General features: G+C 37.0%; 2 protein-coding genes across 2 annotated transcripts; one reads left to right on the forward strand and one right to left on the reverse strand.

Moving 5' to 3' along the window:
• Positions 1 to 4,584: 4,584 nt before the first annotated feature.
• On the reverse strand, positions 4,585 to 19,601 carry LOC135636171 (dolichyl-diphosphooligosaccharide--protein glycosyltransferase subunit 2-like). Its single transcript, XM_065147774.1, has 19 exons — positions 19,230 to 19,601; positions 17,581 to 17,773; positions 17,396 to 17,485; positions 17,137 to 17,193; positions 16,945 to 17,014; positions 16,772 to 16,836; positions 14,291 to 14,345; positions 11,913 to 12,037; positions 11,709 to 11,824; positions 9,913 to 9,982; positions 9,231 to 9,332; positions 9,005 to 9,094; positions 8,774 to 8,922; positions 6,964 to 7,075; positions 6,784 to 6,867; positions 5,609 to 5,689; positions 5,311 to 5,535; positions 5,035 to 5,157; positions 4,585 to 4,952 (listed from the first exon to the last, which is right to left on the reverse strand). The coding sequence occupies exons 1-19, from the start codon at positions 19,382 to 19,384 to the stop codon at positions 4,836 to 4,838; spliced, it is 2,079 nt and encodes a 692-aa protein (XP_065003846.1). The 5' UTR covers positions 19,385 to 19,601; the 3' UTR covers positions 4,585 to 4,835.
• Positions 19,602 to 20,239: 638 nt separating this feature from the next.
• LOC103982406 (L-ascorbate oxidase homolog) lies at positions 20,240 to 23,483 on the forward strand. The gene is made up of 8 exons (XM_009399325.3): positions 20,240 to 20,403; positions 20,487 to 20,596; positions 20,662 to 20,932; positions 21,009 to 21,111; positions 22,077 to 22,431; positions 22,508 to 22,873; positions 22,966 to 23,044; positions 23,123 to 23,483. Exons 1-8 carry the CDS (start codon positions 20,263 to 20,265, stop codon positions 23,348 to 23,350), a joined length of 1,653 nt encoding a protein of 550 aa, XP_009397600.2. The 5' UTR covers positions 20,240 to 20,262; the 3' UTR covers positions 23,351 to 23,483.
• Positions 23,484 to 23,613: the final 130 nt, after the last annotated feature.

Here is a 23,613-nt window from a genome sequence, read left to right on the forward strand (position 1 = left end):
TTTATAATTAACCTAATTTGAACATATCATTATAGCATTAGAAGAAGAGTATTGATACCATGAGCACAAGAAGTTTTAGAAGTGCTTGTGGATTGAGAAACCTTAGCTTTCCCTACAATGATTGGCTTTAGACTAGAGCCTCTATCTTCCCTTATATAGGAATTTTTAGAAATATTTTTTATTAGAAACGATCTCATTTGATTCATCAAATTTAAGAGAAATATATTTTCTTTAATTTTTGTTAACCTTATTTGGAGACCTTCCTATTATCACATTTAGGATATAGATATCTCATCGTCATTTTCTAACTATCTCAAAATATACGAAACAGTAATATCACTTTCTTCTGGTCTCAATTATGTCTATCGAGTAGTTGGTAAAAGAATTTGAACTTGACTTCGTCAATAGTAAATACCCAAAAAAGTTTGCAATGACATAATTGATTATCGACAAGTTGATAATACATCCATAATCGACTATATTATATAGTTCAACAAAAAGATTAAGCAAATGCTCAATTCACACTTGTCTATGATAGTTCACATATTTATTGACAATATAAGATCATCATAATTCTTTCTATCACTAATAAAAAAAACCCTTACGAAAAAGAAATTGACATAAGCTCTTTATTTCAAACAAAAGGAAGGATAATAATATGAAGCATTACAAAGATGATAACCTTTTGACTTTAGCCTTTTGTCATCTCACGAAACCAAATTCTCGATGATGGCAAACTAATATAAAAAATTACATCTTATTCCAAAACTAAAATACATTCACACTTTCATTCACCTGAGTCATCAAATGGTCCAACCTTCTCAAACCATCATCATTACTGCTTCAAAAACAATGATGCATCATTATTTTCATAAGTCAATTATATTTTCAAAATGATTGTATCTTTTAAAATAATTGTATCTTCAAGAATATCATCATCAATATGATCATCGTAAAGTCGATTGCACCCTCCAAGAAGGTTATTTCGTTAAGGTGATCGAATGACCACTTAAAATGGTTGCATTGTTAAGTCAATGACAACTTCACATTAATTACCTTGAAGTCAATCGAAACCTTATTTTAATTGGATAGGTTGTTTACTCAATTTGCTATAAAGAGCTAATAAAGACAATAATAACAGATAAGTGAAGACTTAGGAGGTGAATATTATGACTTATTATCAAAATTTTAAAAATATTTTGCACTAAGTATTGAAGATTTAACTTCTTATAAACAACTAAACCAAAAAACAAAACACCCTAGCCACTAGGCTAAGAGCAACTCATTAGCCACATTGATAATAAAAGCTTAAAAACGAGGACATGGAGGAATCCCACGGCCTACCTTATTCTCCTCTCTAAAAGGGCCAAAAAAGAAAACCTATCTTTTTTGCACTCAACATAAACTCTTCACCACAAGTGTTAAACCTTCCAACACAGATATACAAGAGGCTCACTTTCTAATATCTTTAGCAAAACTTTGAACAACAAAAAATATTGGGCAAGCGAACCCAACACAATGCTCGAAGATAGGTTGGGCTTAAGCCCATGCACCCTATTTATTCGACTAATGGAGGGGCTTTTAAGCTCTTTAACTCTATCTATAGGCTTCGATCTATAATCTCTTTCAACTCAAACTTTTACATCCAAATATATGATACAAGTATATAAAACATTGTTTTTTTTGCACTCATAGCACCCAATGCATTTCATTAGTGTGTCATATGTTAACTAGGATAAATAAATATTTGAATCATTTTAGGCATCCTAAAATATATTATTTGTAGGAAAAAAAATATTTGAGGCATCTGATATAGCCTAACATATCTTGTATTGCACATAATATATCGATCCATGAAAAAAAAAAGTATATAAAACATTCGACACAAAAAAAAATCACAAACTTAGTTAGTTTTATCTAAGTTATGTGAAACCCTTGCATATAAAAAGTCAAGTCTCCTCGAAATTTCTTATGTTCCCTTAAAGACCTATAAAAAAGAAGATAAGTTTAAGAAACTATTTAACTAGAGATCCACAAGCAATCATTTCCGTAAACACTTAATAGATAATATAAATTATAAGCATATACTTCATAAGTTCTGAACGTTCGTATAATAAAGAATCCAAGGTGATCTGTCATATCTAAATATCCCCACAAGTGTCAACATGACATTACTGTAAAATAAAACAATGAACTAACTCTAAATATTATCGTAAAAACCTATTCAACCATGTGCCACCTGGATAGCTCATAGGTATTGTGCTAATTAACACTTAGCACCACTTAGTAGAGCTAGAAAACCCCCAAAATGACTATTTAGATGGTTTATTTCTTGGTAGTTTTGTCTTGTGATGATTATATATATCTTATATTTATAAGCCTAAAATAATCATAAAAGTCAACTAAAATAGGGTTCTAAAATCTACTGTAGGTCATCTACATGTTGTGTAAAATATAAATAAAATTGAATGACATAAATATGCCAATGGGCTGATGTAGGAAAATCTATCTAGATGGTTCATTCTATTAGAATGAGGGATTCATAGAATGATATGAACTCACTCTTATCTCTACGTGAGTTCATGCATGACCATACGCAAAGGATTAGCTTCTCTAAAACTTTTTGTGATCTCCTTAGAACTTATAAAAGAGAAGATGAATTAAAGAAAACATTTAATTCAAGATTTATAATCAACTATTTCAGTAAACACTTAATGGACAATACAAATTACAAACATAGACTTCGTAAGCTCTGAATAGTTGCACGACTCTTACCTCTACGTGAGTTCATGCATGACCATCCGCAAAGGATTAACCTCTCTGAGACCTTTTATGATCTCCTAAGAACTTATAAAAGAGAAGATGAGTTAAAGAAAACATTTAATTCGAGATATATAAATAACTATTTCAATAAACACTTAATAGACAATAAAAATTATAAATATAGACTTCGTAAGTTCAGAATGATTGCACGACAAAGGTCCAAAGTAGTTCACTACGACCAAAAATCTCCACAAGTGCCTACATGATATTACTACGTTATAAGACAGTGAATCAGCCCTAAACATTACTTTAAAGGCCTATCCAACCGTGTGTCACCTGGGTAGCTCCTAGGTGTTGTGCTAGCTAACACTTTGTACCACTCTACGAAACTAGAAAACCCTCAAAATAATTACATGGATGACTTATTTCTGAATAGTTTTGCCTCTACACTATAATTGCACATAACTTACATTCGCAAGCTTTGAAACATCTACAAAATCCAACAAGATTGTTAAATCTACTACAAACCCTCTATATGATCTTTAAGTATGAATAAAATTAAAAGATATAGATATACATGAGCATTACATCGAATATTCTATTTATAACTTTATCTGTGATAATCCATCGAAGATAAAAAATTATCTAATGTGTCTCAAAATATTCACATAGAAAATTATGCAAGGTGTCTCAAAATGTCTCGTTCCATACCAAACGCAGCTTAAGAATTTGCATCGATGTATCCTCTAAATATACAACATATATAATTATAATATTGTAACGATAATAAATCGAAAGTTGAACGAATTTAGCATAAATTTGATTTTTTAGGGGGCGTTTTATCCTCGACAGGGCGGCCCTAAAGCTCAGCGCGGAATTCTACACGCATGGTGTATTAGCTAGGTTCCCGTCACCCGAGGTGAATATAAGAACACAAAATTTGAAGGTTTGGACACCAAAATAATTATTTTGGTGGACTTTGAGAGCTGAGTTTTAATTCGGTATGCCAACCGAGAGTGATCGTATCCCATTACATTTAGTCTTGTATCAATGAGGGAAACGGTAAGCGCAGCAGGAGCCTAAACGTAAGGTCAATTAGGTGTGGTCACCGCAGGTGATACTAAGCTTGCGGAATTGGAAGGTTTTGATGACAAAAAATAAAAATTTTGGGCCTCCGAATGAGCTGACTGGCATACGGTAAGCGCACTGGCGATTTATTGTACCCTTTGGTGTTTTCTTCCTTTTTTTTTTCTCTTTAGTTTTCCCTCCTACCCTTCCCCACGTTAATGGGCGGGAGGATTGGTGTGAAAAATGATTTATGCTTTTCTAAGATCTCCTCTCTTCATTGTTTCGGAACTTATTTTGGTTGGCAGAAAAGGTTTGGCCGTAGTCATCGTCACACCAACACGGTTTTCTCAATCCTAAAGACAGTTTCGTGGAAACTGTTTCCTCGGACTCTTATCTCTCTCTCTCTCTCTCTGTCAAGAAGAGTGGATGTCACCGAGTACCTAACGAATGCATTGTTTCAACACCGAAACCATGCATCTTGACATCGAAGCAGTGATTTTGATACACTCTCGTCAGCGTCCAGAAATATGATCAGATAACTAAAATGATTGATTCTTGGGAATGATGATAACAAGAGTTATATTGAGTTCTTAGGATTCTCCAATGGTAATGGAACACTTAACTGTTGAAACACCTGACCCTCTGAAAAATCCTGATATCTATGCAATCAGGCAGCCACTCTACCAAGTTCAAGGTGGCAATCTGCAAGCACCTATCAACACAACCATCGTTAGCAATATAACACTAAATCAATCCAGTCCAAAAGGGGCGGAAATTCCACATTCAAGCGTGCGCTAACTGTGAAACAAAATTAACTGTAACCTCTTGCAAAATCTTTTCCCCGCCAGATAACTGTTTGCTATGTCAAAAACTGAACAAGTCTACTTCCATATTTCTAGAGTTCCTAAAACATGGTTGTTCTTGTCGTAATGCCAAGTAACTTGGCAAGTCCACCATGCATGACAACACAGAATGATGTCTATTCGGGCATTTGTATTGTCCTCTCAATTAGTCTTCAGCTTGGCCGATGTCGAAGCAAGATGAGAAAGAGTTCTGTGGCCCACAAAGATCAGAAAAACTCCAAGAAGGCCAAGCGCCTTTAAGGTCGTGAAGAGATCCAACTGTAACAGAAAGAGAAATGACAGTCAGAGAGGTTTGAGGAGTGCGGAGCAAACAAGCTCAAAAGGGAATGCGATAAAGCACCTTCAGCCAAAAGAGCCCATAGAGCACCAGAACAGCCGCAATGCCAGCATGGAAGAGTATGGAGAAGAGTGCAGGCACTGATGAGGAAGGAAAGCCTTTAAAGTTGACTCCCAGACGTAGCAGCTGCACACAAACAAGAACAACAAAAGGGTGACTGCAAATTAAAATAGGAATGAGAATTCATAACATAAATAAAAAACCAAAAATCATTAAACCATCTAGTTCGGATTAGAGCTCATGAAATACACATCAAAGGAAACGAAAACTGAAACTCACCCCTATCAGGAATCCTACAAGTGGTACAATGGTTAAAGACAAAAAACCAAAAGAGAGTTCCTTTGGTGGTCTCTTCTCTGGAGATCGGAAGATGTGTGATATCTCTGGCTTCGGCCCAAATCTTGAGTATGGGTCAACAGGTTGTGGTGGAGGACGTGATGCTTTCTCTGGTGGTTCTGGTAAGTCTAAATCAATGTAACCAAGGACACGGAGGAATGAATTCTCCTGCACAAGCAAAAAAAATTAATATAAGCTACATCAATAAAAGAGTTGACTCAACAGAAGCGAAACATAATACCATTGCAGCATCACCAATGGCAAGCTCAATTTCATATCTTCCTGAGAGGTAATAAAATTTTTCCACCAGCCCAAGAAAATCCTGCAGGGATGAGTAAACCACAAGTCTTAATAAATAGTCGAGCATACATCAATAAAATTATTCCAGCATCATAGCCATACTTTAACTATGATCAGAGGTTTTTTTTTTATTTTTGGCAACTGATTTTGTAAAGGTATATACAGATCCAAGTATTTTGCTCTACAGAGGCAACAGTTAACATAAATCTGTAAATTCTCAACCACAATTCATGTCCATGTAATTAGCAAGATCAACAGGATGTTATTCATTGTTTTCCACATCTTTCTGTCATGTAGTTTCTTGATGAGTTTAATTTTCTTTCCTCCTATATGCTTTAACACAACTGATTTCAGTCCTACCATCCAAAACTAGATATGAGAGTCAAAAGTACGACAGCTGTTATTATGGGCAAGGGTGTAATCATGACTATCATATAGGTAAGAGAAATGGATCCTGATGTTATCTCTCATATCTGGTCATAGCAAAATTTAATCAAAATTTGATCTTCAGAACCATAATTAATCCATTTCGGGGTCATATTCAGACTAAACTGAGATGTACATGCTATTTAACACAGACCAAATACTTTGATTAAAAATGAACTATGAACAAACAAGACCACATATCTAAAAGAAACACGTATATTTAAATTTATACAAACAATAGACAACTCCTGCTGGACACAAATAAGTCGAACCAAAAACATTAATAAAGCAGATATAACAAAATTGATAAATCTTACCACTTCGAAGTGGACTTTATGATATTGATTATACTCATGCTGAATGATACATACCATGTACCTATAAATTACCAAATACAAATGCTTGTTCCAATCAAAAGACGTGATTTCTCTTTTTTTTAAATATGTTTCATCAATTTATACCTAGTATTCTTCCCTCTAACATGCTCTCATAAAAATACACCGACCAATCAAGTAGGTTCATTCGGAAAGATGCACCAAACAAGCTAAGTCCGTGACACTATGGTAACCTGAATTCATCCAAGTATGCCATATTTTACATTAAACATTGTAGACTGACAAAGTAACTGATGTTCAATATACACAAGAAACTGAAGATTCAGGAGAAAGAGTCAACTAGAGACAAACTCACTAGTATTATCTTGAACTGCCTGGCAGAGCTCTCCAATGCAAAGATGTGCTCAACTTTGCTTTCATGCCTCAGTTTTAGGAACACCTGTTAACAATTGTTCTCTATCAGATAAAAACATACATATAGATGCACATAGATATGTGTATGTATGGCTTATTATCATGAAGGTCAGCTGCAAACTTGATGTGGCTTAAAATTGTGTCCAAGAGGAGTCACGAGTTGAAAAGTTAAACGCATCCTTTGAAGATGATTTGCTGCTAGTGAAATCCTGTTGTCTTGGGATAGATCTAACCTGCATGAGAAACAGAAAAATGATAGTAGGCACATGTGCAATATTCTATAACAAAAATATGTGAAGTGTCTCATGGTTGAAATAAATAAAAGAAAGAGACAATAAGCAAATCATATCAATTCAGAAAATGCATATTTGGGATTAAACTTATAATATAAATCACCTACCCTGAACTAAGAAGTAAATTTCAGAATGGGAATTGTTCAGATTATCAGAAATAATGACATAGCCTATTTGACAATGTTGATTAAAATACATTATCGGTAAGGAAATATTATGTCTTTTCTTTTTTTCAAAGGATAAGTGATGAAGGCAGGATTCAAATCCAGGACCTTACGATAATGAAGATCTTTACCAGCCAAGCTAGTCAACACCTTCAAATATGATGTCTTCAGGGCCATTTACCTAAATCTTTTTTACAATCTAGATTTTTAAGCTATACTGATATTTAACAAGGCTCTTAGTTAGAAAGAATAAAAGTAGTGCTTTAGTTTGAGTTATCAGCTTAAGCCAAAATATGAAAAGCAGTTGAACAATGCCAGGTGTAGTCATAGGTAGAGGTAATTTTTCTATTTAAAAAAAGTCTAAGATAAATTTGATTGGTAATCACAATAAAACACGAGTTAGACTTCTTGTCAGTTCTCCATAAAAACTTGTTCTGAAAAGAAAAAGATCCGGCAGCAGATTTGGAATGGTCAGGCTTGGCAAACACCTTTGGAATTTGAATACTAGAAAAGATTCTTGACATCTCTATACTTTTAATTTTTCAAACGGGAAGTCTAGCGAAACCATGATACTCTGCTATGCAAAATGGAATTGAACTATCTTTTTTTAAACTTCAATGTGAAGATAATGTATTGCAAGATTGTTAAATTATTTGTACAACATAAAATATCAAGTGAATATATAAAAATTCAAAATAAATTAGTGAAAAATGAAAAGAAACCAGACACCCTTTGTATCTGCTAACTTGGTTAGTACTGGGAGATTAACAATCACTTCCTTTCACCCTCTTGATCAGTGCCATATTAGTGACGAGTGATGCCTCAAATAAGATATCATCCTGAACTAGACTAACTTCATTGTGAACTTCCAGTTAGCACTGATGAAGAACAAAACAGAGAAGTAACAATGCCCTTGATAGAAAAATTACACAGGACCCCTGATATAACAAACACTACTAGTTGACATATAATCTCACGATCGGAGTACTTCAAGATTACCTATCATTTACTTTGACCCTCTTGGTCAATGCCATATTAGTGACGAGGGGGTTTTCAAATAAGATATCATCCTTGACTAATGTTCGATGTGAAATCTTCCAATTTAGCGTAGATAAAAAGGCCAATGGACAAATAACAACACACTTAATCAAAAAGAACTACAAAGACCCCTTATACAACAAAGACGTCTAGATTGATATATAATCTCAAAGCCACTAGAAACACTTTAAATGGAGATACTTCATGTCAGTTGCAGGAAGTTTCCCAATAGCTTAATCATTGCCGAAATATAATATTATACTTAATTTTTGTTCATATTTCGTTCTTTTTTACCCATCTCACACAACAACTAACCCATTTTCTATTTGTTTTCACAAGTCAAAATATCTAGGAAAGAAAGTACGAGGACATGTTTCACAATATGACTCAAAATATATAGGATACTAGAACATTTATTTTTCTGAAATTGAGTTACTTTTGCATTGTCGCTGCACTCTCTGCATCACTATCAAAAACCCCAATTTGAGCCTTGTCCACTTTAATGGTTCCTGTTAGAAAAGCCAATGCGTTGGCGCGTCCACCAGTAGCATAGATATTCAAGTTCTCAGGGTCATGAAGTGAGATCTGCAACCAGCCCAATTAGAACATCCTGTTGGTAGATAATGAAACAAAGCTATAGATCTAGACAAATGAAATTCCGAAGTACCTCAAATTCTAATGTATACTTTCCAACATCAATTTTCAGGGGTAGGATATCCAAGTAATGGATGTTGTTTTCTGTGTCAAACTGTAGCTCCTGTAATTTTAAAAGAAAAAATACACTATGCATTTAGATGGCAAAGTAAGAAAGAAACATTATAGTTCATAAGGCCACTACCAATTGTATATATATGGCTCCATATAGTACAACAAACTAAAGAAAACTGCATGACCTGGTTCTCAAGGACAGGAGTGTCCTTATCATAGCTGGAAGCTTGCACCAAAATCACTGTTAATGGAGGTGCAGCTGAACCAAACACTGTAGTCACCTCAACCTGAGATAAGCACAAGAATAATGATTCACTTAAAAGTTAAAAGTATGAACAATCTAGCAAATTTGTTTTTCTGAGCCATTGTAACTTAATAAATTAGCATATACGATAATGCAGTTGTCATAATAATTATTTTCTTGACAAGCAAGAGATTCAAGCCCAAGACTCTGCAAAACCACAACAGACAACAGAAATTAATTATTTGACAACTTCCAATGGCAATGGTTGTTCAATACTTCAATATATTATGATACATGCACGAAGTATTTGTGGAGATGCTTCAGGCATGACATACAAAATACACAGCCTAGCTAAATGCAAACACGATGGAAAATGAACAGTTTGAGCATATATAACATGTCGATACCTTCAAGTTTGGTGTTGCTCAAAACACCACAAAAACGAAAAAGCTCTAACATGAGCAGTGTAAATCACGTGCTTCACAAAATCTACCAATTTATTTTCCTTAGAGTTTAACTTAAGCCGAAGAAAGTAATGAACTGTAATTTGAAGTATTGGAACATCAAAATTTAAAAAGAAACAAAGAAATCACAGAATAATATGCTGCAACAGAGTTAATCACCTTAAGCTGGTCCTTTGAGGTTAAAGAAAGTACAGTAGCTGGAAGTGAAAGAATCAGGGGAATAGAGATCCTGTACCATAGAAAGAATCCCACTTGTAAGTACTTGAGGTACACAAATAATTAGATGGAACTTCTTGCATTTATATTCACATATAAAAAAAGGTAAGCATAATAATATTTGTTTTACAAGAAGTAGCTAAGTAGATTACATCTACCATATGTAACAAATATTAAATGTTATACAAACCAATTTTTGCAGCCTTATTATATTTTACTTGCCAAAAGAACAAGAACAATATCACTAATTAGTTAACTAAGAAACAAAGCTCCATGGTGGGGAAGATACATGTTGTCAACCTAAAAAACCCTTTCATCTTGTGGTAGTAACCAAACAAAAGGAAAGGCTAAGTAGATAGTGTCATGGTGCTAACAGACAAAAAATGCATTTTACAGTAAATTGTGCCATTCCATGCATATTTGTAGATTCCACTTCAATTGTTTATCCAAAAATCAGATACATAATTTCAGTAATTGACTTAAAGGTAGTTTGTCTAGAGGTCTTTAGAACTGTTTATGAAAACTATTTTCGGAGGTATTACAAGTTGCTTATCTGAACATTTTGTGTTCAACCTTGATTTAGTTGCCCAGGAAACTCAGTCTCACCACAGCTTTCGAGGTGCTTATGGAGTTCGAGTGGGTCACTTGGAGGAGGTTTTCAATGTGATCGGCAACTTTCTTTGGTTAACAGTGCATTCTAATGGCTTGCCACTGTTGCTTTCTAGTTGCTTTAGACCTGTGGTTTATCCTTCAACAGTTATTTTACTAGAAGTTGGAGGTTATTTACTTGACTTCCATTTATGTCCAAAATGGGTAATCTTTATCAGTTTTGCTTTTAAGCTGGCTCATTTATTAGCACTGTCCTGCAAATGAACATGATGGTAGTGCTTCTTTGCAACATATTTCTGCTGATTATGACCTGCTTTCTTGTATGTCTATTACCATAAGATTACTTTCTAGCTACTGTAAGATCATTTTCTAGCTAATGTGCTTCTATTCATCTAATGGTGCGAAAGGTTACGAAACCCCTTTCTAATATGCAATCATTTGATGAGAAAATAAGTATAATTCTCTAGGAAAAAGCTGTGGTAATGATACAATGGAGTTATATTGTGTGAAGCAACATGAGCAAGCTCAGGTAGCGAAAACTGCACCATAGTCTTGGTTAAACTACTTCCCATAGAAATCCTACGCAATGTCACTGATCTATGTCTAGCTTCCAATTTATATCAACAGGTATTTGGTAATAACATTGTTGCTGATGTTTTAGTCTGTCACAATTATTCCAGATAAGGCTCCCTTGACAGGTCAGTTAGCCATACCATTTGAATAGTCAAAACTTCATATCTTTTAGCAAGATGGTAATAATATAATTCATAAACTATGTGCAGTTACAGGCAAAATAAATTCTGAGAGCTGACTATCAACTTTCTCCTTATCATAAGTGGTGATATTAGTAGTGGTACTTCCTAGATACAGAAATTTAAGTTCCTTAATTGCATACAACTTATATGATCTAAAAACCTAACTTTTGACAAAACCAGCAAGCATAATGTAGATATCATAATCAAAAGAATGAAGCACTAAAGGGTACTGGATAAAAATATCTTGGTAACAACAATAAAACCAGAAACAAAATTGCTGCAAATTAAACCGTAAAGCAGGTTCCTTCTTCACATGTCTCCTATAAATAGTTAAACCATTGGTTGACAAGGATGTCACTAGAACAATGAACCTGCCTGTTGCTTTCAAGGCATGATAATGCATCTATCTGATTGAACGAATCTTTGGTGCTCCCAGGAACTCCAATGCTGAGAAAAAATTTTGCCAAGCCCAACATTTTATCACCAGGAATCTGCAAATTAAGGTTCCAAGATTAACGAAAAAGGCAATATAATTAGCACAAATAAGAGTTACATGTTCTGCAATATCTGCTAACCCACATTCAACTTTCCAGCAACTGCAGCAAAAGCTGTAACACCGCGGACGACTGAGGCTGTAGTTGTGAGAGGACCCTTATATTCACTACCATCAACATGCTTCTCATCAAAGTATAAGGTTCCATCATCTGCAGCAAGTCCAATTCAGTAGATTATTATCCCAGACATATACTACTGAAACCATAAAAGAAATCTAGTGATCCAGCTCACGTACTTAATACTAAGGTAAAGATTAAAAATAGACAAGAGGGATCTCCCAATGCATGTCCAGCATCAACATGAATGCAAATCAGAAAAGATAGTACATAGGAAACACTTGTTCTCTGCTCAAATTATTAAATAAAAAAGCTAGTTCTTGTCAAATAATTTATCAAAGTATACAAAGATAATATAATGATTGATCTAACACAATGCCTAGCCTTATTGAAAAATTTTCAAAAAACAGTAGTGAAGGATTACGTGTATCACCAGAAATGGCTTCTAATTGACACTGAAGAATGATCACATATATGCAGCCTTTAGCAAGGTTTATTTAACCAGGAAGGTGGTATCATAGCTTGCCCTCTAGATTATGTGTCTTTCATATGGGAAAGGGCAAGGGCTAAGCAGGGCAGTTTATTGGGTATCCGTAAACTATCAACATGGAGGAGGCATGAGCAGCACAGAAGGCATGTGTGATCCTAATCCATAGAGCTTTCAAGACCAATATGCCTACAGGATTATGCAAAGAATGATATCTTAAGATTCCATGGACGCAAACCATAAATCAACAATAAAGATTACCAAGCATGCTTCCTTCTGGATGAGTCATTGCCGCATGGCACAACAACCCTTCTTGAGTGTCAGGGAATCTATTGTTCCTGATTACAAACTCCTTGCTCTCTTTTGCTTTTACCATTTTCTATATTTCCACAATGAGACATGTTCATCAATGCTCATATGCAAATCAAAAAGGTTAAAACATCTTAATGCTAATCAATATGAATATAAAGCTTTATAGTGAGTTGAATTAGTTGTGTTTTGATTATATTTGAGATATTTTTTCAACTGTTTCAGGCACTGTCATTTTATAGTTCTCGTACTTTATGTTCAACCCAGATTGTCAATTGTGTTTAATAACAATGAAAGCTTTGAGACTTTTTTTTCAAGTTTTATGACATATGTCCCTACATTGTAATACCTCTGAAAATACAGTAGCTGGAAGTGAAAGAATCAGGGGAATAGAGATCCTGTACCATAGAAAGAATCTCAAGCAATCAAAAACCATTTACTATCACAAGTAAGATTTTAAATATCAGATCAATACCAATTTTGATGATTCATTGGACCAGTACAATATTTGTGTATACCTCACAGCTGGGTTTTTAATTTTGAATGATCCCGCCCGTACCGATCGGTACGTACCAGTCTGCCGGCAGACCGATACATGGACCGCCCGCTTCCGGGCAATACCATCGATTGGGGCTATTTCCGTCCCATTACCACGCGAAATCGGTCGACAACGATCGATTTTGACCGTCGCCGCCCACTACGAGGCGGTATTAGCCGAGGAAGGAAGAAGAGAGAGAAGAAAAGGGAGAACCTAGAGATTCGGCACTGCTCTCCCTTGACGATCTCAATCCATCGCCACCCTCCCTCGTTGGACACCGTAGATACGATGTCGCCACCTCCTCATCCGAGGCGACGAGGTCTCGGTGTCATCAGCGACTTCTCCTCCTCCGTGAGGGGAGAAGAAGCCTCGGTGACATCACCGAGGCTTCGCGGGAAGAAGAAACGAGACGACGTCACCCCTTTTTTATTTTTTAACTTTATTATATATATATATACTCGTACCGTACCATACCGAGTTGAGCTCGATACTCCGGAAACGTACGAAATTGCAAACCTTGCCTCACAATATACCAACCTGTATCTGCTTGTATCACCGAAGGAAAAAAATGAATATGATCCAATATCAATTTGTGATCGAACTGGTAAGCACCAGTCGGTAGCTAGTATGCACCATACAGACCGGCATTTGAAACCATGATTACAAGTGTCATCAAATAAAATATTGAGACATGTTAAAAAAGAGTACGGACCTCAACCATACAAAAGGATTTTAATTAAAGATGCTTGTCATGTATGCACACGCAATGCGCTCACCAAACTGAAAAGTTCACAATAAGTGGAATCCCTACATCAAACTATTTATTGAGCTTTTCACTCTAATTTATACTCATAATTATTGCCCCTGGCATACTATAAATGCATGGTTGGAATGTGTCCCAGATAGCACCAGATCACAGAAGATATGTTCTTTAGACATTACTCTGACAAATTCAGTTGTATATAAGAAACTATAAGTTAGATGCAGAGAGACAAGAAGCTAGTGCACATACCATAGCTCTTGATACTATCAAATAGCTTCTCGATATCATGTTTTACAATTCCAATCTGCCAAGAACATATAATAGAGTTTTATTTACTGCTTGAAAATAATAAAAATGGAGTAAAAATGTGATGACCTATTGAATGACGATTAATTATTTGGAATACTAGCCATATTGTTGACATTAACAGTTGTCAACAGAAACATAAACAAGACAAGAAAATAACTAGAAGAGTCAGGAACAGCATATTCTCTGCTCTGAAGATCAGGCAACACTCAAATTAGCTTATTGAGGTGCACACTAATTGGCAGATGTCCAAACTAAAAGAAAGAATGAAGATGGTGCTGAAATGGACTATTCATTCTAAAACACAAACATTTTTGGAACTCACAACAAAGGGTCTTGGAGAAGATTGTAAAGAGCCACTCACTATACTAACACTGTGGAAGGCTTTTGTTGGTTAAAATTTCCACAAAAGTTTACAATTTTTTAATATAATTTTCTAACGGAGGGGTATTTTCTAACAGCAAAGTAAAATGAGCTAGGCTTTCGGAGAGGTGGAAGCACCAAGATACTGGTAAAAGGTAAGAAAACAAAATAACATTTACAACAGTTTTCAGTTCCTTAAATGAGAGAAAAAAAGCAGAAAAACATACTAAATGTGTAGCCAGGCCACAGATAAAAGCCATGAAGCTATAATGACTATGAATGATACACACCAAGGACTTTGATCAGAACAAAAGAACATCTGATAAACCTTAAATCAGAAACCATACCCATAATTAAAATATGACATACAAAGGGATAAACCTAGCTGTGCTTACTTAAAATGCATAAGAAATCATATAATTTTGGTGCAAAGATGCCCAACCCAACTACAAAATCATGTCCCTGACAAAGTTAGCACCAGGCCATTAGCATTTGATGATAAGAACAAGATTACAGATGTTTTATATGCACAATTAAGTAGGAAGCCCTAACTCTAAATAATCTCAGTGAGCCATTTTTAGCAGAGTCAATATTTGCCATTTCTAATAGCATGACCATCAGCAAACAAGTGAAAAATGTCATGAGTCTTGCATCAGAATAAACTGAAAGCCATGTATGGGTGCCACAAGTGGGAAAAAGGTAGAATAAGCATAAACATTTTGTAGATTCAGGTTATGGTGGTATGAAGTTAAGTAACATGAATGACCAATCAAAGCATATTTACTTGTAAACAGAGAAAAGGGACTTGATTTGAAATCAAAATCACCAAAGTGAGGAAGTAGATGGATCAAAAATGTCAATACATCATGCTGTACAGTCTAACATTAGTATATCACCATTTTTGCCTAAAGAAGAACACCTGATCAAAATGCCAGTATGTAATGTCATACAGGCTGCAGATGACAAAATATGTTTACTGCCACATGCACCATTCCAATATATAAACAAGAATTCCCTATCATTTTCTTGATTCAAAAGAGAATGGAGCAACTACTTAGACAACTTTTATAATGAACTTAGGCATAAAGCATGCCTGTAGCTGTTATCTACATTCTTTTATTGTGGATGTAACACATGCTAGCACTACATGTTTAACATGAGAACAAAATATGATACCAAATATATTGACAAGATGGAACTATGACAATGGATATGTCACAAGATGCTCTTACAGGAGACATCCTAGAAAGTCAACAAGATAAAGTTATTCATCACCAAGAACACAAACAAACTGTCCTAACCATGATACAATTCTCAACCAATGAACTTCCAGTACAATGAGAAGGTACGATGTATTTTGGATAATAACCTCAGAAAAATATACTTCTCTATGCATACCAATATTCCCTATACACTGGGTTTTTGCCTTCATATGGGTCACATAGTAAAAAGAAAGGCACAAACCTTGCTTTTCATGTAGAGAGAATAGGACTTAAGAAATAACCTCTTTTATGTATGTGGATATGAGTTCGAGGAGACACAGAACTCTTCAGGTGGACATGCAAAGTATAAGTAACTATGGTTAGCATTTGATACTAACTATATGATCAAAAGTCAAAAGCTTATTTGGCTCTTGTACAATGTAGATCCTTCTTCCTATGCAAACCCTTACCTCAGTTAAAAGCTTTGACATAACAAGTTTAAAAAAAGGCTCAACAGTACTATGTCCACTTCTTATCATCGTGAACCTCATTCCATACACAACCCTAGGATCTCCAGTGAAGATTAATGGTCAAACCTATGTTTCAGATCTTCACTCATATAAACAACCCTAGCATCTCCAGTGAAGATTCATCAGTTCCATAATCAACAGAGTAAGGATGCTCTTGGTTTAAAACACGATTTCCAAAGGCATAAAAGAAAAAACAGTAATGTAGTGTAGAATTACTTATAAAGAGCGCTGATGACCTTACAGGCATGATATATATATATATATATATATATATATATATATATATATATATATATGAAAAAGGACCAGTTTGTACAGTATGGTCTCACCTTGGATTGATCCACCTCTGCATCTGCTAAGGAAACAACAGCAGCAAGTGCCTCTAGTGCTATTCCTATAACAGTAATAAAAATGAATTATAAACACAACACAAATCTACATGATGCAACTTCCATAAAAAAACGAAGAAAAGATCAAGTTGTAAAAACAAAAAGACCAATACCAGCAGCATAGGTACTAGATTCAGCATTATTGGAATCATACCGCCACCTTCCATCACTTTGGCTAAGTGCCTACCAAGATGAACATTCCAGTTATTATCAGTTAGCAAAACATCATAAGAGAACAAAACAGAGAAAAGAAGAGGAACACAGAATATGCTGAAAAAAATAAGTTAGAAAGCTAAGCAAATCACCTTTATGGAATGGAAAACACCTTCAGCATCAGATAAAACAGCACTAACACCTTGCCCCTGCATAGTGAATGTATTAACTTTGAGCCCATGATTTTATAGAATTCAAAATATTACGATAATCCAAGATGAAGGACTAAATAACAGATACCAGGGGAAGTCACAAAAATACTAATTAAATAGAGTTAAGTGAAGCAATTACTGAATGCAAGATGTATCAAAAAAAGGAGAAAAGGCATCTTATGTTCCAATGACAACATACCTTGATATGCAGCAAGCTAATGACAGAGTAATATAAGTCCATCAATGAATCTGCATCTTTTATCAGAGCTTGAAGATGTGATGCAACATTCTAGAAGAAAGAAAGCATAGCCATAAGATACTTGCAGAAGTAATTAACTCAAAACAGAGACAAGCACAATACAAACAAGAATATCAGTGAGGCACCTCAAAAGTTTGAGAACCAATCTCGCATCCCAAGATGCCATTTAGTCTGAGTGCATTGAAGAATTCCTTAGGACTAGAAGTAGGCGATCTAAGTTTGTCTAGAACAACTGGACATGTAGCATTACTTATATCAGAAGTTTTTCCAACTCCAAGAATCTGAAATGTTCTTAATGCTTCATAAGTTTCCTCCAAGCTGCACATCAAAAACACATGTTAGATATCTACTATTTACAACTCATAAATTTAGGAAAAAAATTTCAACATAAAAATCCAAAACTTTCCACTGCGAAAGTCCTTGGATAAAATTTAACAGGAAGTAAATTATGCAATTTACCAAAAATTATATTTAAAAGAAGGATTAAGTTGATAAGGGAAAATAAGTGGACATTTAAGAAATGAATTCAAACATAGACGTTGCCAAGGCCAGACCTTATGGCTCAATAAGCTAGTATATGGAGAAAAAATGCATAAAGCATTGTTTGCACTAAGAGACAAGACCCCAATCTTCCCCTATCCTAAACAATGATAGAGCACCTTCAAGAAATTTAACTTGATTTTACCACTATAAAAGAAATCGCTTGTGGTGCAGAGAGAGCAACCAGTCTGCTACCTAGGAGTCCCATCCGGTCCTTTGCAACCAAGGATTACAGGGTCCTGAAATGACTGATGTTTCACTCCACAATGACATCAAAACATAGTGTAATCAAGCATCAAACAATGAACAAGAACAGATATTTGAACAACGACCTGTGAAGACTGCATGAACAACAAGCAGAAAATTGGGTCTTGCAAAATGACTCTAGGCAAAACTCCCAGGTAAAGAATTCTACAATGCTCTCAGCAACAATGAATTTCAATGTTCAAGATCGATTGTAGGAGTAAGATACATATTTTGGTACTTCTAAGAAGCTGTATGATATGATTGGTAGTTGATAGTAAGTCGCGAGCAGAAGGTGGACGGAACAGTGGTGGTGAGCAGCATGAGCTGCAGGTGGGCAGGCCAGCTGTGCAGAGCGGTGCGAGCAGCAGGCAGGTTGGCAGTGGGAAAGAGAGAGAGAGAGAGCTACTCAATACAATAACCTAACGAGAGAAGTGGAAAGAAAGTATATTTCCCTCGTGTTGTTGGAAATTAAGGGAGAAAAGTCAACAATATGGAGAGGAAATTAGAGTATTGATCTATGGGTACCTCTCTTTACTATCTCCCCCAAAAACTGGGGGATTTGAGAGGAAGGAAGAATTTTACATGATTTTTTCTCTTCTTCCTCTTGATCCAAACAAAGGGAAAGTGATCTTTCCTTCTCTTCTCCTCACTCCTCTTCTCTTCTCTCTTCTCCTCTCGTTGGCCTATCTTTTCTACTCTTCTATATTATTCTCTTCTCATCTACTATTTTATCATCTTCTCTTTACTTCTTTTCTCCCCTCCGCATCCACAGAGAGCCTTAAAGATCAGAAATTAGAGAAACTTTTTTTTTTGGTAAATACAGAGTGCAACATAGACGAAAAATTAGAACTTTAATGATCGAAAGAGAAGCCAACGTCGGATCCATGTCCAAGAGTTGAAGTTCCAACCATTCCCGGAACGAATTAGCCTTGAAGAAAAGCATGATACAAAAGTTCGGAGAGAGAACAACGTGATCCAACAAACCAACCTCGGAAACGATCCATCGACGGGCACGAACAACTCGAGCGCTGCGGATCGATGAGCATCGGAGATCGGCCGGATGCTGGCGGCCGCCGAAATGGACAGCAGCGCGGCGCAGATCAGAGCAGCGAACCCCACCACGAATCCAAGATTTCGCGCCATGCCCGGAAGAGGAGAGAGGAGAGAGGAGATCAAGGAGCCAGGCAGAGGACGAGAGACGAGGCCCCTCGATCGAACAGATGGAGAGCGATCCGGCGGCGTTTACCTGGAGCAGCGATCTCGAGTGCGGAGGTGACTCGAACGAGAGGAGACCCCTTCGGAGATCCTTCAAGGCGTCACACGAAGGCGGGCCCACCACCACGGGACGACTCTGTGAACCCTAACGATGACCAGCATAGGGTTTAATGTAAGATCACAAACATAATAATCATGGAAACTTGCAAATAAATCCCTATTGAGTTAGTGATTTCCTTATTTGTTCTTTTAGTATTTATTTTAACATATATACCCTCCAAAAGTCGAAAATTAAAAACATCGACGGTCTTAAAACAAACCTATTAGCGGATCCGAAGCATCACGAATCCGACCCGCTCGAGAGAAGCCCAACCCGTGCTATTTAACGCTGGATAACTTCAAGATTCTTAGATTAGGAACTGCTTAATAACACCATCTTAGCATTGTGGTTTAAGCTATCATTGATGCAAAGATAAATAAATTGTTCGAATATATATATATATATATATATATATATATATATATATATATATATATATATATATATATATATATATATATATCTCTTTTGCTTTTATATCTTTAAGTCAAAGTTGTCAAACGATGAGGACGGCAAAAACGTGCATGACTCTTCCAAGAGAAGACAACATAACATGGGACGCTGGGATAGCAGATCCGAGTACAGTCTCCTAAACCGGATCGAGGAGTATTATACTTCTTTCCTTTCTCCTTTATAAGGAGTTCATGCATTCGATCTGTCTGGCTTTACAGAAGCTTCTGCTGTGGAGAAGAGAATTGTTGCAGCCATGCCGGTTGTCTTCCTTCTCTTGACCTTCACCTTCGCCTTCTCTTTCCATGGCTGCTTCGTGCAAGCAGGAGATCCTGAATTGTACTTCGACTGGAACGTCTCCTTCGCCAAAGTGTCTCCTTTCGGAGTAGAGAAGAAGGTCAGAAATCTCTTCTCCTCCTCAAGAATGTTCTTCTTACTATACCATCGTTTCCTGAACCCCGCACGCAACATGATGAGCAGGTTATCGTGATCAATGACCGTTTGCCAGGACCTCTCCTCAACGTGACGACCAACAACCTCGTTAGCGTCAATGTCTATAACAATCTCGACGAGCCTTTCCTCCTCACATGGTACGTGCATGGTTGATGCACACCTGCATTAATCTACTGATCTGTGATGCTCATCTTTGTTGTAGGAATGGAGTGCAAATGAGGAGGAACTCGTGGAACGATGGAGTGCCAGGAACGAACTGCCCGATACCACCGGGGAAGAACTGGACGTATCATATGCAGGTCAAGGATCAAATAGGCAGCTTCTTCTACTTCCCTTCTCTCGGCTTTCAGATGGCCGCCGGTGGCTACGGGCCCATCCGCATCGACAATCGTGTCATCATACCCATCCCGTTCAGCTTCCCGCAAGATGACTTGGATATCTTGATTGCAGATTGGTACGACATGGATTACCAGGTCTCTTCTCCACTTCATCTTCTTTTCCTTCGCCTTATATTCCTTTCAACAAGACGGTGATATGCTCCTTGAGCAGGACATGAGGGATGCTGTCGATCAAGGTTTTCCATTATCATTGCCTGATGGGATTCTTATCAATGGGTTGCCACCCGAGAAAGCAAATTTCACGTTTAAATCAGGTAAAATAACTTATAAATTAACTGATTACTACAACTGGATAGATCTTCATCAACACTGTGGTTCTTCCATGTTTTGCTTTGCTCACTTGCACATAATTGCGTGCATCACGGCTGAGATGTCTCACCGGAAACCAGATCTTATGATTCTCTCTGGTGTCTGAACAAGTGAGAATCGTGATCTTTGCGTTCTGGCAAGTCGACTTTGATGCTTCACGGACACTGCTAACTTTGTGTTTCTTGTATGCACACACTCACGTACAGAAGGGAGATTAAGAGCACATGAATGTCGTTCATTCGAATGATCTTATATTAATCATGCAGATCCAAAAGTACACACAAGGGAGATTTAGGAAGCTTCGTTAATTGGGATCTCTGTCCTTGGAATCGCAGGGTTTACCTGTATCACCTTGTTTCTTGCAATGCGGAAACACTTACCGAGAACAAATGCATTGATTGAAATCAGAGCATACTTCTAATATAAGCGTCTTCATCAAGAATAACACTTCATGCTTAAGGGGGATCAGATACTCCCGGATGTTTTAGGTACATAGGCGTTGACTTTTCTTCTTACTTGGAGCATTAGCTACATCGGTAATCGTGCCGATAAAATAATATCGAGCATTTAATGGTTGATTAAGTAATGCCTTATTCTGATCCACTACGAGTCGGCCATAAGAAGAAGTGACGAATCGTTTACTTTATAGCCTGGTCAAACATTGTCAACTGAGTCGAGATCTCAAATCTAATAGGCGAATAGATCTAGCATTGGTCAAAAGGGGTTGACCAAGACTGTGTAAGATAAATCGGTATATATGACTTCTTATTATTGCTATTCAAACTATGAAAGATTTATATGACTTGTTACGTTCATGCTCACGAAAATTTGTATCGAACATATAATCGAGCTATCTTGAAGAATCACAATGAGGCTGATCCTGGCACGAATCTATTGTCATTGAATACAGGAGCTACGTACCGGCTAAGGATCTCAAATGTGGGCATCAAGACGACTCTCAACTTCAGAATTCAAGGTCACAAGATGCTACTTGTGGAGACCGAGGGATCCTACACCCTCAAACAATACTACGACTCACTCGATATCCATGTTGGCCAATCTTACTCGGTGCTTGTCACGGCCGATCAGCCTCCGTCCACCTCGTACTACGTCGTCGCATCGTCGCGCTTCGTCGAGCTCGATCTATTTGGCGTTGCTATCATCAACTATGACGATGGTTCGAACAAGAAACCTTCCGGTGGTATACCGGAAGGGCCATCACCGTTCGACTACAACTATTCGATGGAACAAGCTCGTTCCATTAGGTCGGAGCTTTTGTGTGCATCGTCGTACTCGTTCTTAACATACCTCTCTTTATCTTCTCCTTGGTGATCATCACAGGTGGGATCTAAAAGTTGGGGCTGCTCGTCCGAACCCGCAAGGCTCGTACCGCTACGGTCACATCAACATCTCTCGGACGATCGTCTTGCAAAATGACGAAGTCATGATCGGTGACCGGACTCGGTACGCAATAAACGGCGTGTCGTTCGTGTACCCCGACACGCCTTTGAAGCTGGCTGACTACTTCGGAATTCCCGGCGTGTTCATGGCCGGTGAAGTCCCCGACGAGCCCAGCGGCCGCAAGCCGACACTCGGCGCACCGGTGGTCGACGCCATCTACAAAAGCTTCGTCGAGATAATCTTTCAGAACAATGAGTCGTCGATTCAGTCATGGCATCTGGATGGCTACAACTTCTTCGTCGTCGGGTGAGATTTTTGTTTCGACACGATGCGTATTGTTGTCTCGGTAGGTTGATGCGATCCAACAATGCTTAGTATTTGGTCACTCGATGTTGAAGCATGGAGGAGGGGAAGTGGAACGAAAGCTCGAGGTCAACGTACAATATGGTGGATGCTATCTTTCGCTCCACCGCTCAGGTAATTATGCATTCATTATTATGTTTAGAAGAAAATATTTGTCATACGCTTCAACACGTTGTCTTTGTCGATTGATAGGTGTATCCAAACTCATGGACGGCAATTTTGGTGGCCTTTGACAACATGGGGATGTGGAACATAAGGTCTCAGGAATTGGAGAGGAGGCAGCTGGGTCAAGAACTCTACATGCGAGTCAAGTGGGATGACGCTAACAACAACACTGTTCCGAATCCTCGAGACGAGATGCCCTTCTCCCCCGGCCTTGTTCTCTGTGGAAAAGCTGCTGCTCGTTCCGGAACGCCGTAAATCTCACTTGATTTGCGTACCTATTAACAATCAAACATGTATCTCTTATTTGTCTTTGTTTCCGTTTTGTGTACTACTTGAATGCTGTTGGTACCACAAGAGGAGTGATTATGAATGACTCCTGCATTCATCATTTGCTTTATATTCCTTTAAATATAAATATATTCTCATCATTTCATGTCAAGATTATTATGTCTATAAACAGTTCATATACATCTTCGAACCAAATCCTATTGTTAGTTTATGTTAAGAATACTCGACCG

The sequence above is a fragment of the Musa acuminata genome, chromosome BXJ3-4, assembly GCF_036884655.1.
Source record: "Musa acuminata AAA Group cultivar baxijiao chromosome BXJ3-4, Cavendish_Baxijiao_AAA, whole genome shotgun sequence".
In the NCBI taxonomy this organism is placed as follows: Eukaryota; Viridiplantae; Streptophyta; class Magnoliopsida; order Zingiberales; family Musaceae; genus Musa; species Musa acuminata.